This window comes from Hemiscyllium ocellatum, chromosome 33, assembly GCF_020745735.1.
Source record: "Hemiscyllium ocellatum isolate sHemOce1 chromosome 33, sHemOce1.pat.X.cur, whole genome shotgun sequence".
NCBI lineage: Eukaryota > Metazoa > Chordata > Chondrichthyes > Orectolobiformes > Hemiscylliidae > Hemiscyllium > Hemiscyllium ocellatum.
Window position 1 is genome coordinate 12,750,068 of NC_083433.1, and position 13,738 is coordinate 12,763,805.

Below are 13,738 nucleotides of genomic sequence, written 5' to 3' on the forward strand. Positions count from 1 at the left end.
TTTCTCTCAAGTATTGCACTACCTGCCCACCCAAGACAAATCACAGAACAAGAACAACAAACTTAGAATTAACCACCAACACTACCTAAATCATCACAGCCTTTGGACTTTTATTTATACTCCAGCAGCAGACCCTCATTTTTATTAAGCAGGAAATGACATCATCAGTGATGGCCAATCACTCTTGTTAATCATTCGATCAGCTACCATGTCCATTGAGTGCAGAATGGGAATTGGATCCAGAAGCCAATTAGAATTGACAACTGTTCGATGATGAAATTAGTGATTGACCTCTTATACAAGTGCAAATTCTCTCAGTATATCTACCTGAAAATGAGATTAAAACATACTCTGAAACTTCACTATTGTATTTGAGCTTGTGTATTAAGACATGCTGAAAATGATTTGCAGAATTTTGTCAGTTTGTTACGCTGAGGGATTTGTCTTCCTACCTTTTGAATGACAATGTTGGAAGTCCATTGAAAAATGGCTAGATGTTGTTGACATTAAACATTTGCCTATTGATTGACTGTGACAGAAATACAGTGCTTTTGGGTCATCTAGTGCAGGTAACTGATGTACTTTGTGGATCCATTCTGAATCTGCTGTGATCTCTTTGACCTTAGGTCTCAGGAAGCCCAGTTTAAAACCAAAACACTAAATGCGCTGAGTGTGTCAGCCATGTAGTAGGCCTCAGGCCTCCATGTTTCAATTGTTGTTGGAAACATACTGCATGATCAACTTTTCAACTCCATGTTCAGTTTTTAATTGTTTCAAGACGAACTGGCCCTCAACTCAAGGATGTTTCCAAGTGGAGAGATTCTGGTTGTGTTTACATTGTATTCTGTCGAACGTACAGCTCAGAAACTGGCCTCCCAACCCGATGTGGTCCATACGCACATCTTTATGGACATGAAAGTATCTCAACCTAAAGTTGAATGTGTTGAACCGAGCAGCCTCCAGTGGAATGGTGAGCTGTGAGAGTTTGGGGATTGAAGGTCCCCACTCAATGTTAGGGTATGATCACAGCCTTGATGGATGGATTGGTGGAAGCAAGTTACTTTGACCCAGTATCTGATTCAAATATTAGGTTACAGTCTTAGCAATTACTTGTCAGATTGAGTTACACGTTTGAGTATTATACATGGAACCACGGTCAGAAGTCAACCCTGATAAATATTCATGGCGATGAGAGTAAGTCAGATGCTGGGAATTCTGTTGTGAATTTCTCAACTCCTGACTTTCCAAAGCGTCTCCACCATCTACAAGACCAAAGTTAGGAAAAGTGGTGGGATACTTTCCAATTTTCTGGCTGAATACAGCCCCAAGAACACTGACGGAGCCCCAGCGAAATCTCTCGCCATCCTGAGTTGGAACAATATCACTGTTTCTGAATCCAAGTCCCAGAAGCCCCCCCCTCAGCAGCAGCAGCAGCATCTGGTCTCTCCCACACCAGGTGGGCTGTAATAACCAGCTCATCACCACCTCCTGAAGGGTAACTGCGGCTGGGCACGAAACGGAGCCTTCTGATTGGCACACTGAAGATTGAACAATAAAAATCACCCTGTGACAGGGTGGGGGGGTACAACACTAGAGGGGCATAGGCTTAAGGTGAGAGGAGAAAGATTAAAAATAGGGATGTGAGGGGCAACCCTTACAGAGAGAGTGTGCTGTGTACATGGAACGAGCTGCCAGAGGAAGTGGTGGAGGCGGGTACAATTATAACATTTAAAAGAAATTTGAATGGATACATGAATGGGAAGGTTTTAGAGGGACATGGGCCAAATGCAGGCAAGGGCAACTGGTACAGTTTTGGAAAGCTGGTCGGCATGGACAGGTTAGACCAAAGGGTCTGCTTCTGTGATGTATGACTCTAATACTCTACTGGTTTGCAACAGCATGTTTCTTTAGGATGGTGTGGTGGCTCAGTGGTTAGCACTGCTGCCTCACAGCGCCAGGGACCTGGGTTTGATTCCAGCTGCGGGTGAGTGTTCGTGTATAGAGTGTGCATGCTCTCCCTGTGTCTGTGTGAGTTTCCTATGAGTGCTCCAGTTTCCTTCCACAGTCCAAAGATGTGCAGGATCAGTGAATCGTCCATGGGAAATGCAGTGTTCAGAGGATTGGGTGGGTCTGAACAGGATGCTGTTCAGATAACTGGTGCAGACTCAATGGGCTGAATGGCCTCAGCCTGCTCTTTAGGGATCTGTCAGCATGACTTGATTGTTTACAATAAAAGGTTTTACGTTGTGGAATAAATATGTTAAGGACCTAAATCCTCCCTGAAGGCCGCAGTGTATGCTCACTACAAAATTCACTCCAACAATCACCAGGACAGCCCCCTCCCTTAACCCACGATCCCTGAAACCCCAAACATAAAGGAGCAGCTGTAGAGGAGAGTCAGCATCTCCAGGTTTCCTTTCAGAAGGACAGCACTCCCCAACTTGGAGAGAAATCACTGCTCCTTCAACATCACTGGGTCAAATCAAACTACATCAGGAGAATCCTTCAGCACATGGGAAGCTGGGAGGAAGCTAGGATCAGCTTGGACTGCAAACTGCTGACTTTAGCAGCAAGAGTAAATCAGATGGAAGCATCTAACCTCAAGCATTGCTGTTATTCCCAGATCACAGTCATCCTGCTCATTTCAGCTGTAGGTGATGATGAGAGCAGGTGTATTAATTCAATGCAGCTCAGGAGACTTTCTTCAGCTGACTCCCAGGAATGTGCATCTGCAGGGAAGGTTTGCAGTGAATGATCCCAGCTCTGGGCAGGCATGCATGAAGTTTATTGAAAATGCAGGAGCGATGTTAGGAGTGAGTCTTCAGAGAGGGAGGTAGATACAATCGAATAACATTGCTACTGTTAGGAAAAGCTCCCCCTGGTGTGGATTGACTCCTTGTTGTGCTAGAATGAGTATTTAATCAGAACACAGGAGCTGCATATTTGACTCACTACAGATGAATGAACTGGTTGACATTCCCAACTGCTAATGGGTGTAACAAGGCAAAGGGTGAAGATCACAGGCCCCTGTGCTGCTCCTGTTTTGAACCCTGACTGGCTCCAGAGGCTGGGCTCAGGTAAAGAAAACAGCACCATTTAGAATATCCAGGTCATGTTAGATGTTCATTGGGAGTTATACCAGACAGGTTGAGATCATATCCTTCCCAGGTTAGCTGGTTCCTCCATAGAGTCAAATAGACTTCACCCAAGGCCTACAGGAATAGGTGAACAGATCTGGTCACCCAGATCATGCAGTTTGACTCCAAATTGTGGAGTACTTCTAAAGACATTGATGTTGGGGGTGAACTCTTCATGGGCAAATCTGGAAGTGAACATGGAATCAAAGATGTGGGGGATCTAGGGAAATTGATCTCTTGAAGAGGAACACAAACTTCCTTGCACACTGTTTGATATAAGCTACAACTGTAGGCATTAGCTCAGAAGAGTATAATTCTTGGACAAGAGAATCATTAGATGGAGTATAAAACCTGAGTGTGAAACACCCAACCTCACAGGCTGGGCAGGATAGTCTGCATTTTAGTTACAAAAACTCCATCTACTTATTCCTATCCAATTGGGTGTGGAGTGTTGGTCGAGGGGTGGGAGAGGGGAAAGAGTGATGAGGATACGTTCAGGGAGGTGTTTTAGTCCGGTATGAGCCAAATTGGCATCAAGCTCTCCAGAAATCACTAACAAGTGAGTGAAGGATCAGTGGTCTGAATGATGGACAATCAGCAAGTACAAGGTTTTATTCACTTCCATTCAGGTGGTACAGCCATTACATTCTTGCCAACATGCTCCTTCTCCCTGGGAGGGGGAAGCCAGATTGTCCAAGTGAAGTCAGTAATGCATTCAGACAGTCCCCCATGTCCCACTAACTGCTGTCCTCCAGTGAGAGCCTGTCAAACAGGTACTCTCCCAGCCCATTCTCAGGAGCTCCCAGGCGCTTCAGGTTGGTGATGTAGTCCCCAAGTCGCTTGATGATCTCAACCTCCTCATCCAAATAGTGGGTTTCCAGGAAGTCACACAGCTGGAACACAGGAATTTTACAGCTCATTACATTAGCACAATCCAAGACAGTTTGGAGAATTCCCACTGCAAAACAGATGGGGCAGTACTAGCTCTAGACAACCGTGAAACATCCAGCAAACAGGTAGAGCTTTTGTACTGGCGAATATATTAGCCTCTCAGCTGGCACATCTTGCTATTTAAGTGGAGCGGAGTTGTATTGTGGTGTATGGTGATCATTCCACTGCAATGGTCCTGAAAGGGGATTCAGTGGCTAATATCACTTCAGCACTCCCACCAGATTACAATCCAAGTTCCTCCTTGACCTTATTGCTGAGCAGTTGTAACATGGATCATTCCAGATCCACACTGGGTGGTTACAATGTTACATCTGGACAAAGTTAAAAATCACAACACCAGGTTATAATCCATCAAGTTTATTCAGAAGCACTGCTCCTTCAGGTGGTTGTGGAGTATTAGTTTGGAAGCTTGAGCTTTGAATAAGCCTGTTGGACTAAAACCTGGTGTGGTGTTAGTTTTAACTTTGTCCACCCAGTTTGACACTGGCATCTCCAAGTCACATCTCCCCAAGTGTTGCATTATTGAATTTCAAACCCACAAAGACCAACCAGTGAGGTGTTGCTCTGAGGGTCAGGCAGTGATGAGAATGAGGAGGTGGTGAAGCTTACATGAGGGTCAGTCTGGGCAGTGGCGAGTTGGTGTAGATCCAGCAAACTCTGGTTCACATTCTTCTCCAGATCCAGGGCAACCTGCATTGCCTGCAGACCGTTACCCCACTCATCCCTCTCTGGCTTCTGAAACATGGAAACAAAGGACAGTTAAGGATCAGAATCCCGACAGTGGGATGAAGCAGGTCATTTAGCCCATTTGTCCACAACCCTGCAGAGGAGGACACACTGACCCAACCCATCCCTGTAATCCTGTTTAGGAAAACCTGTAGGCTGTGTATCCCTGGAAACTGGACAACCTAGCATGATCAAACTGACTGGCACATCTTTGTGCCATGTGCAAACTGAGCAGTTCCCAGCGGCTGGAATTGGACCTGGGTCCCTGGTACTGAGACACTGCAGTGCCAGTACCATCCTCAAGTCCAGAAGATGGTTTGAGGAGGAAGGGGTTTAGTGGGATCTCAGGAAACTTGAAATATGGAATGCACCAGTGGAGGAGAGTGTGGGAGGCTGCTAGTCCAGTGACATTGCAGCAACATCTGGACAAATACTAGGGCACAGTGGGCTAACGACTAAGTGCAGGTAGATGGGATTAGTGTAGTTTGGTCAGCATAGATATGGTAGACCACAGGGCCTGTTTCTATACAGTGACTGGAGATGGAAGAGATCATATGGGAAAGTCCAGCAACAGCTCTTCACTTCCTCCCCACCCCCTTCAGGTGGAGCAAACCATGTTACAGATGGATTGAAGCCACATCACAAGAGCAGCCATTCCCCTCCCCAACATTCCCACCTTCACATCCTGGAGGAGGACTCTGCCTCCACGCTGATTCTGGAATTTCAGCAGCTTCTCTGCATGTTCCTGCTTCTCCTGGGACTGAGCTTTGAAGAACTGGGAGAAATGGTGCAGGGCAACATCATCCCGGTCAAAGTACGACATCTGAAAGAGAACCATTTCCATCCCATTAACACATCACTGACCCCAATTCTAGTGGTCAGAAGTAGAGACTAATTTAGTCCTCAAATCAGATTGACTATTCAAGCAGTTATTAATCCTCTGCATTCTCAACCAGGGTTTAATATCCCAGTGTTGCCCAGTGAGCCAGCAGCTCTTAACCCCAGCTTCCTCCTGGGGACATGCAACATCCATGTTTTAATTTGGATTAAACAGCTGGAGTTGCTCAGCAGGTCGGGTACAGATCAGAGGAGAGAAACACTAAATTCATGTTTCTGCTCATTAAACACCATTAGAATTGGAAGATATTAGACATTTATTGAAGAGTTTCAATCAAGGGAGGTATCTAGAGAGAGTGATATGTGCCAAATGGGACTAGATTAATGCAAGATATCTAGCTGGCATGGAAGAGTGGCTTAGATGGTCTGTTTCTATGGAGACCAGGTCTAGGATGGTAGATGTCAAATATTCTGCATGAAACCAACTGAAGTTGTAACCTTTAACAAGGTGAGGGTTCAGTTGGATGAACAAGGAAAACCACTGGAGTACTAAGTGCAGTCTACTCCATTCAACATTAACCAGAGGGTAATACCCAGTCACCAGGACATTCTGAATGAAAGTAGATACAAGATGGATATCAGAACACTGGGACAGTAGACCATTCAGCCCCTCAAGCTTGTCCTGCCATTCAATGAGAAAGTAGCCCTGCAGCAGCCTCATGGTATTACATTGTTCCTTTGGGGCTAAACTGGAAAAATGGATGTTGGACACTGCTGGCACTAGAAAGCCTGTGCAAGGAACCTTTGAATTGTAAGCAAGCAACTGAGTGATTAGAAAAGTGTAACTTGATCATGGAAGAGCCCGATACAGGGAAACCTCATGCGACCCAGATTAACCATTACATCAAGCTGGTGACACCATCTGCAGGTAAATGGAAAAGCACTGTGCTTGGTTTGACTTGAGCAGTTCCAACCATTAGATTTACACCCATATTTGACACAAACAAACATTGAACATTCCCTTGTGAGCATGATGGTTATGTTAATGCTACTCCTTCAAGCAGTTGTTTCATCCTTGGTTTGTGTCCCCCTCAAGATGGGTCATAAAGGCAGAGGTGCTGCCATGTCTGGAAATAGCTTCTTCAAACAATGGCAAGGGAGTGGCCAGTTCAGTTATTCTCCAATCTTGGTTTGTGTTAACAGGCAGAAGCTGCTGGGAGCAGAGAAGCTGTTACTCTGAAACTAAGTTCCATGCTTCAACAGATGTTTCTTACTTGAACGCTCCAAAAACTCCTGCCAGCAAGTGGAGTTTGTATTTACCATTTGCTGAAGGGGGTGTTTCTGGGCTGTTGTGTGAGTTTCCTAGGATTGCTCCAGTTTCCTTCCACAGTCCAAAGATGTGCAGGATCAGTGAATCGGCCATGGGAAATGCAGTGTTCAGAGGATTGGGTGGGTCTGAACAGGATGCTGTTCAGATAATTGATGCAGACACAATGGGCTGAATGGCCTCAGCCTGCTCTTTAGGGATCTGTCAGCATGACTTGATTGTTTACAATAAAAGGTTTTACGTTGTGGAATAAATATGTTAAGGACCCAAACCCTCCCTGAAGGCCGCAGTGTATGCTCACTACAAAATTCACTCCAACAATCACCAGGAGAGCCCCCTCCCTAACCCACGATCCCTGAAACCCCAAAGATAAAGGAGCAGCTGTACAGGAGAGTCAGCATCTCCAGGTTTCCTTTCAGAAGGACAGCACTCCCCAACTTGGAGAGAAATCATTGCTCCTTCAACATCACTGGGTCAAATCAAACTGCATCAGGAGAATCCTTCACCCTATGGGAAGCTGGGAGGAAGCTCTGATCAGCTTGGACTGCAAACTGCTGACTTTAGCAGCAAGAGTAAATCAGATGGAAGCATCTAACCTCAAGCATTGCTGTTATTCCCACATCACAGTCATCCTGCCCATTTCAGCTGTAGGTGACGATGAGAGAATGTGTATTAATTCAATGCAGCTCAGGAGAATTTCTTCAGCTGACTCCCAGGAATGTGTGTCTGCAGGGAAGGTTTGCAGTGAATAATCCCAGCTCTGGGCAGGCATGCATGAAGTTTATTGAAAGTGCAGGAGCGACATTAGGAGTGAGTCTTCAGACAGGGAGGTAGATGAAAGTGAGGGAGATACAGTCGAATAACATTGCTACTGTTAGGAAAAGCTCCCCCTGGTGTGGATTGACTCCTTGTTGTGCTAGAATGGGTATTTAATCAGAACACAGGAGCTGCATGTTTGACTCACTACAGATAAGTGAACTGGTCGACATTCCCAACTGCTAATGGCTGCAATAAGGCAAGGGGTGAAGATCACAGGCCCCTGTGCTGGTCCTGTTTTGAACCCTGACTGGCTCCAGAGGCTAGGCTCAGGTAAAGAAAACAGCAGCATTTAGAATATCCAGGTCATGTTAGAGGTCCATTGGGAGTTATACCAGACAGGTTGAGATCATATCATTGGCAGGTTAGCTGGTTCCTCCATACAGCCCAACAGACCTCACCCAAGGCCTGCAGGAATAGGTGAGCAGATGTGGTCACCCAGATCATGCAGTTGGACTCCAAATTGTGGAGTACTTCTAAAGACATTGATGTTGGGGGTGAACTCTTCATGGGCAAATCTGGAAGTGAACATGGAATCAAAGATATGGGGTAATCTAGGGAAATTGATCTTTTGATGAGGAACACAAACTTCCTTGCACACTGTTTGATATAAGCTACAACTGTAGGCATTAGCTCAGAAGAGTATAATTCTTGGACAAGAGAATCATTAGATGGAGTATAAAACCTGAGTGTGAAACACCCAACCTCACAGGCTGGGCAGGATAATCTGCATTTTAGTTACAAAAACTCCATCTACTTATTCCTATCCAATTGGGTGTGGAGTGTTGGTCGAGGGGTGGGAGAGGGGAAAGAGTGATGAGGATACGTTCAGGGAGGTGTTTTAGTCCGGTATGAGCCAAATTGGCATCAAGCTCTCCAGAAATCACTAACAAGTGAGTGAAGGATCAGTGGTCTGAATGACAGACAATCAGCAAGTACAAGGTTTTATTCACTTCCATTCAGGTGGTACAGCCATTACATTCTTGCCAACATGCTCCTTCTCCGTGGGAGGGGGAAGCCAGATTGTCCAAGTGAAGTCAGTAATGCATTCAGACAAAAGCAGACAGTCCCCCATGTCCCACTAACTGCTGTCCTCCAGTGAGAGCCTGTCAAACAGGTACTCTCCCAGCCCATTCTCAGCAGCTCCCAGGCGCTTCAGGTTGGTGATGTAGTCCCCAAGTCGCTTGATGATCTCAACCTCCTCATCCAAATAGTGGGTCTCCAGGAAGTCACACAGCTGGAACACAGGAATATTACAGCTCATTACATTAGCACAATCCAAGACAGTTTGGAGAATCCCCACTGCAAAACAGACAGGACAGTACTAGTTCTAGACAACCGTGAAACATCCAGCAAACAGCTAGAGCTTTTGTACTGGTGAATATATTAGCCTCTCAGCTGGCACATCTTGCCATTTAAGTGGAGCTGAGTTGGATTGTGGTGTATGGTGATCATTCCACTGCAATGGTCCTGAAAGGGGATTCAGTGGATAATATCACTTCAGCACTCCCACCAGATTACAATCCAAGTTCCTCCTTGACCTTATTGCTGAGCAGTTGTAACATGGATCATTCCAGATCCACACTGGGTTGTTATAATATTATATCTGGACAAAGTTAAAAATCACAACACCAGGTTATAGTTCACCAAATTTATGCAGAAGCACTGCTCCTTCAGGTGGTTGTGGAGTATTAGTTTGGAAGCTAGTGCTTTGAATAAGCCTGTTGGACTATAACCTGGTGTGGTGTTAGTTTTAAACTTTGTCCACCCCAGTTTGACACCAGCATCTCCAAATCACATCCCCCCCCAAACATTGCATTACTGAATTTCAAACCCACAAAGACCAACCAGTGAGGTGTTGCCCTGAGGGTCAGGCAGTGATGAGAATGAGAAGGTGGTGAAGCTTACATGAGGGTCAGTCTGGGCAGTGGCGAGTTGGTGTAGATCCAGCAAGCTCTGGTTCACATTCTTCTCCAGATCCAGGGCAACCTGCATTGCCTGCAGCCCGTTACCCCACTCATCCCTCTCTGGCTTCTGAAACATGGAAACAAAAGGATAGTTAAGGATCAGAATCAGAATCCTGACAGTGGGATGAAGCAGGGCATTTAGCCCATTTGTCCACATCAACCCTCTAGAGGGTCCCACACTGACCCAACCCATCCCAGTAATCCCATTGAGGGAAAAATGTATGCTGTGTATCCCTGGAAACTGGGTAGCCTAGCATGACCAAACTGACTAGCACATCTTTGTGCCATGTGCAAACTGAGCAGTTCCCAGAGGCTGGAATTGGACCTGGCTCCCTGGCACTGAGACACTGCAGTGCCAGTACCATCCTCAATGAAGAGAAGGGTTTGAGGAGGAAGGGGTTTAGTGGGATCTCAGGAAACTGGAGAAATATGGAATGCACCACCTGAGGAGAGTGGGGGAGGCTGCTAGTCCAGTGACATTGCAGCAACATCTGGACAAATACTAGGGCACAGTGGGCTAACGACTCAGTGCAGGTAGATGGGATTGGTGTAGTTTGGTCAGCATAGATTATGGTAGACCACAGGGCCTGTTTCTACGCAGTGACTGGGAGATGGAAGAGATCATATGGGAAAATCCAACAACAGCTCTTCAATTCCCCCCACCCCTTCAGGATGAGCAAACCCTGTTACCGATGGCTTGATGCCACATCACGAGAGCAGCCATTCCCCTCCCCAACATTCCCACCTTCACATCCTGGAGGAGGACTCTGCCTCCACGCTGATTCTGGAATTTCAGCAGCTTCTCTGCATGTTCCTGCTTCTCCTGGGACTGAGCTTTGAAGAACTGGGAGAAATGGTGCAGGGCAACATCATCCCGGTCAAAGTACGACATCTGAAAGAGAACCATTTCCATCCCATTAACACATCACTGACCCCAATTCTAGTGGTCAGAAGTAGAGACTAATTTAGTCCTCAAATCAGATTGACTATTCAAGCAGTTATTAGTCCTCTGCATTCTCAACCAGGGTTTAATATCCCAGTGTTGTCCAGTGAGCCAGCAGCTCTTAACCCCAGCTTCCTCCTGGGGACATGCAACAGCCATGTTTTAATTTGGATTAAACAGCTGGAGAGTTGCTCAGCAGGTCTGGTACAGATCAGAGGAGAGAAACACTAAATTCATGTTTCTGCTCATTAAACACCATTAGAATTGGAAGATATTAGACATGGACTGAAACTCTTCAATGAAAGGAAACTAGAGTGCAGGATGTATTCATGGTGGGATGGGGGTCCAAAGCTAGACAGCACTGGGTTAACATGAGGGATGGACATCAATGGACCCAAGAGGCAGCTTTTTCCAGAAGGTGGTGTATGAATGAGCTGCCAAAGGAATTAGTGGAGGCTGGTACAGTTACCCCATTTCAAAGGCATCTGGATGGGAGGTATTTAGAGTGATGTGTTCCAAATGGGACTAGATTAATGCAGGATATCTGGCTGGCAGGGAAGAGTGGCTTAGAGGGTCTGTTTCTGTGCAGACCAGGTCTAGGATGGTAGATTTCATATATTCTGCATGAAACCAACTGAAGTTGTAATCTTTAACAAGGTGAGGGTTCAGTTGGATGAACAAGGAAAACCACTGGAGTACTAAGTGCAGTCTACTCCAGTCAACATTAACCAGAGGGTAACACCCAGTCACCAGCGTCATGGAGATACAAAACTGATATCAGGACATAGGGACAGGAGGCCATTCAATGGGGAAGTAACCATGAGGCTGCTGCAAGACACTACATTGTTCCTTTGGGGCTAAACTGGGAAAATGGATGTTGGACACTGCTGGCACTAATTTAGTCAGGAGAGGACTTTGTGCAGCTTGTAGATCATTGATCTTGTCTGGACCATACATTTGATCAGTATGAATGTGCTCATATCTGAATATGGGAGGGAATGAGAGAAAGGGGACCCGGGGTTTGTTAGGAAAGCTTGTACAAGGAGCTTTTGAATTGTAAGCAAGCAACTGAGCAATTAGAAAAGTGTAACTTGATCAGGGAAGAGTCCAATCCAGAGAAAACCTCATGCGACCCAGATTAACCATTACATCAAGCTGGTGACACCATCTGCAGGTAAATGGAAAGGCACTGTGCTTGGTTTGACTTGCGCAGTTCCAACCATTAGATTTACACCCATATTTGACACAAACATTGAACATTCCCTTGTGAGCATTATGGTTATGTTAATGCTACTCCTTCAAGCAGCTGGTTTCATCCTTGGTTTGTGTCCCCCTCAAGATGGGTCATAAAGGCAGAGGTGCTGCCATGTCTGGAAATAGCTTCATCAAACAATGGCAAGGGAGTGGCCAATTCAGTTATTCTCCAATCTTGGTTTGTGTTAACAGGCAGAAGCTGCTGGTGGCAGAGAAGCTGTTACTCTGAAACTAAGTTCCATGCTTCAACAGATGTTTCTTACTTGAACGCTCTGAAAGCTCTCCTGCCAGCAAGTGCAGTTTGTATTTACCATTTGCTAAAGGGAGTGTTTCTGGGCTGTTGCGAGTATGGGAACAGCTCCTTTGTTATGTTGCAATTGAGTCCATTGGGTTCCACGCAGTTGGATCGTCTTAAAGTCTGTTTCCTTCTGTTGGTGCTTCTACCATAGAATGTAGACAGTTGTTTTTATAAAGCAGAGTGATATGACCATCTGCATCACCCCTGGATTATACACTGTACAACTGCCTTTAATAGTGAGGAAAGGTTAGGGTCTGGACAACCTTAGTGGTTTTGACAGATCCAGACTGGTCCCTAACAGTTGGTGGAGGATTACAAAGGGGCACGACTCAAGTCAGAGCAGAAGTGAATGATCCATCCTTATTAAGAGCTAACTGGTTCACCAATGAAAGCTATTCCCACCTCCAAACAGATCTCTTGGGATTTCATCCTCATCTCATGAGAGAGGACCTGTAATAGTGTAGCCCAGAGTGTGATGAACACTCTGATGTCTGGATGAGTGTACCTACAACATTCAAGCAGACACCATCCAGGATAAAACAGCCCACTCCATTGGTACTGCATTCTCCACCTCCCTTCAGTGTCCATTATCTACCAGGTACCCTGCAGCACTCACGTAACACCTTCCAAATAGGACATTCTAACACTTCAGAAGGGCATAGGCAAATTACTGGGAAAAAAAAGGGCCACTTTAATTCTCATACCATCCTGATTTGAATGTCTCAATTTCTTCAGTCAGTGTTGAATTTCAGACTACTCCAGCAAATTGACTCTTCCTCCAGGTGAAGGGATGGAAGAACAAATGGCTACCTGACCACCCCCACAAAGTGGATAATACAGAAAGCTAAATAGGCCTCAACTGGAGCCTACTTAAGTGCAGGCCAGTCACAGCCTGACATTAAATACCTCTGCTCAGATAAGCCAAGTATCATTGACAAACACTGCCATAACTCCCTTTTACAGTATCAAAGCTAGTATGATGCATATTCAGCATTAGCAGAAAAAGAAATCAAAACATACTCACTCAAACATTAAAGCAGCAGAAAGGCAACTAGTCAATGGATACCTCCATATGGTTGGCCTAAATTGTTTCTAAGCTATTCCTGTAAATTATCTTGTTTTGACAACCCTAGGGAAATGACAGTTCCCACCTGTTACAGTCATATCTGGGAATTATACACTAACCAAGAACACTTCACCTTACATACATTATTGTACATCAGTATCATACCCCATTGTTGCTGTAACACCACATTTAGCTTGAATTGTGAAACTGGTAAGAGCTGCAAAAGTCAGTCTACAGGAGCATCAAGTTAATTAGAAATAAGGAAAATTTTACTTCACATAATAGAAGCAATTATAAATAGAGACAACACTCACCAAGGACTGATAGAGATATGAGGCAGCGAGCTCCAGGTTAACCTGCTTGTTGACAGCAGCTTCACAATCCTGGTGATAGTTTTGACAAACCTGGGAAGCCAT

At 45.4% G+C, this 13,738-nt stretch overlaps 2 protein-coding genes across 2 annotated transcripts; both read right to left on the reverse strand.

Annotated features, from left to right (window-relative positions):
* Window positions 1–3,874: 3,874 nt before the first annotated feature.
* On the reverse strand, window positions 3,875–5,652 carry LOC132831211 (ferritin, middle subunit-like). The gene is made up of 3 exons (XM_060849223.1): window positions 5,491–5,652; window positions 4,698–4,823; window positions 3,875–4,030 (listed from the first exon to the last, which is right to left on the reverse strand). Exons 1-3 carry the CDS (start codon window positions 5,650–5,652, stop codon window positions 3,875–3,877), a joined length of 444 nt encoding a protein of 147 aa, XP_060705206.1.
* Window positions 5,653–8,875: 3,223 nt separating this feature from the next.
* On the reverse strand, window positions 8,876–13,738 carry LOC132831271 (ferritin, middle subunit-like). The gene is made up of 4 exons (XM_060849299.1): window positions 13,637–13,738; window positions 10,507–10,653; window positions 9,703–9,828; window positions 8,876–9,031 (listed from the first exon to the last, which is right to left on the reverse strand). The coding sequence occupies exons 1-4, from the start codon at window positions 13,736–13,738 to the stop codon at window positions 8,876–8,878; spliced, it is 531 nt and encodes a 176-aa protein (XP_060705282.1).

Bases quoted from the DNA above. Each gene is read 5' to 3' on its own strand.
- LOC132831211 (XM_060849223.1), bottom strand. From the start codon at position 5,652: ATGGTTCTCTTTCAGATGTCGTACTTTGACCGGGATGATGTTGCCCTG. The intron at 4,824-5,490 runs GTGGGAATGTTG...TCCATGTTTCAG, and splicing joins TCCTCCTCCAGGATGTGAAG to AAGCCAGAGAGGGATGAGTG. The intron at 4,031-4,697 runs GTAAGCTTCACC...CCTGTGTTCCAG, and splicing joins CTGCCCAGACTGACCCTCAT to CTGTGTGACTTCCTGGAAAC.
- LOC132831271 (XM_060849299.1), bottom strand. From the start codon at position 13,738: ATGGCTTCCCAGGTTTGTCAAAACTATCACCAGGATTGTGAAGCTGCT. The intron at 9,829-10,506 runs GTGGGAATGTTG...TCCATGTTTCAG, and splicing joins TCCTCCTCCAGGATGTGAAG to AAGCCAGAGAGGGATGAGTG. The intron at 9,032-9,702 runs GTAAGCTTCACC...CCTGTGTTCCAG, and splicing joins CTGCCCAGACTGACCCTCAT to CTGTGTGACTTCCTGGAGAC.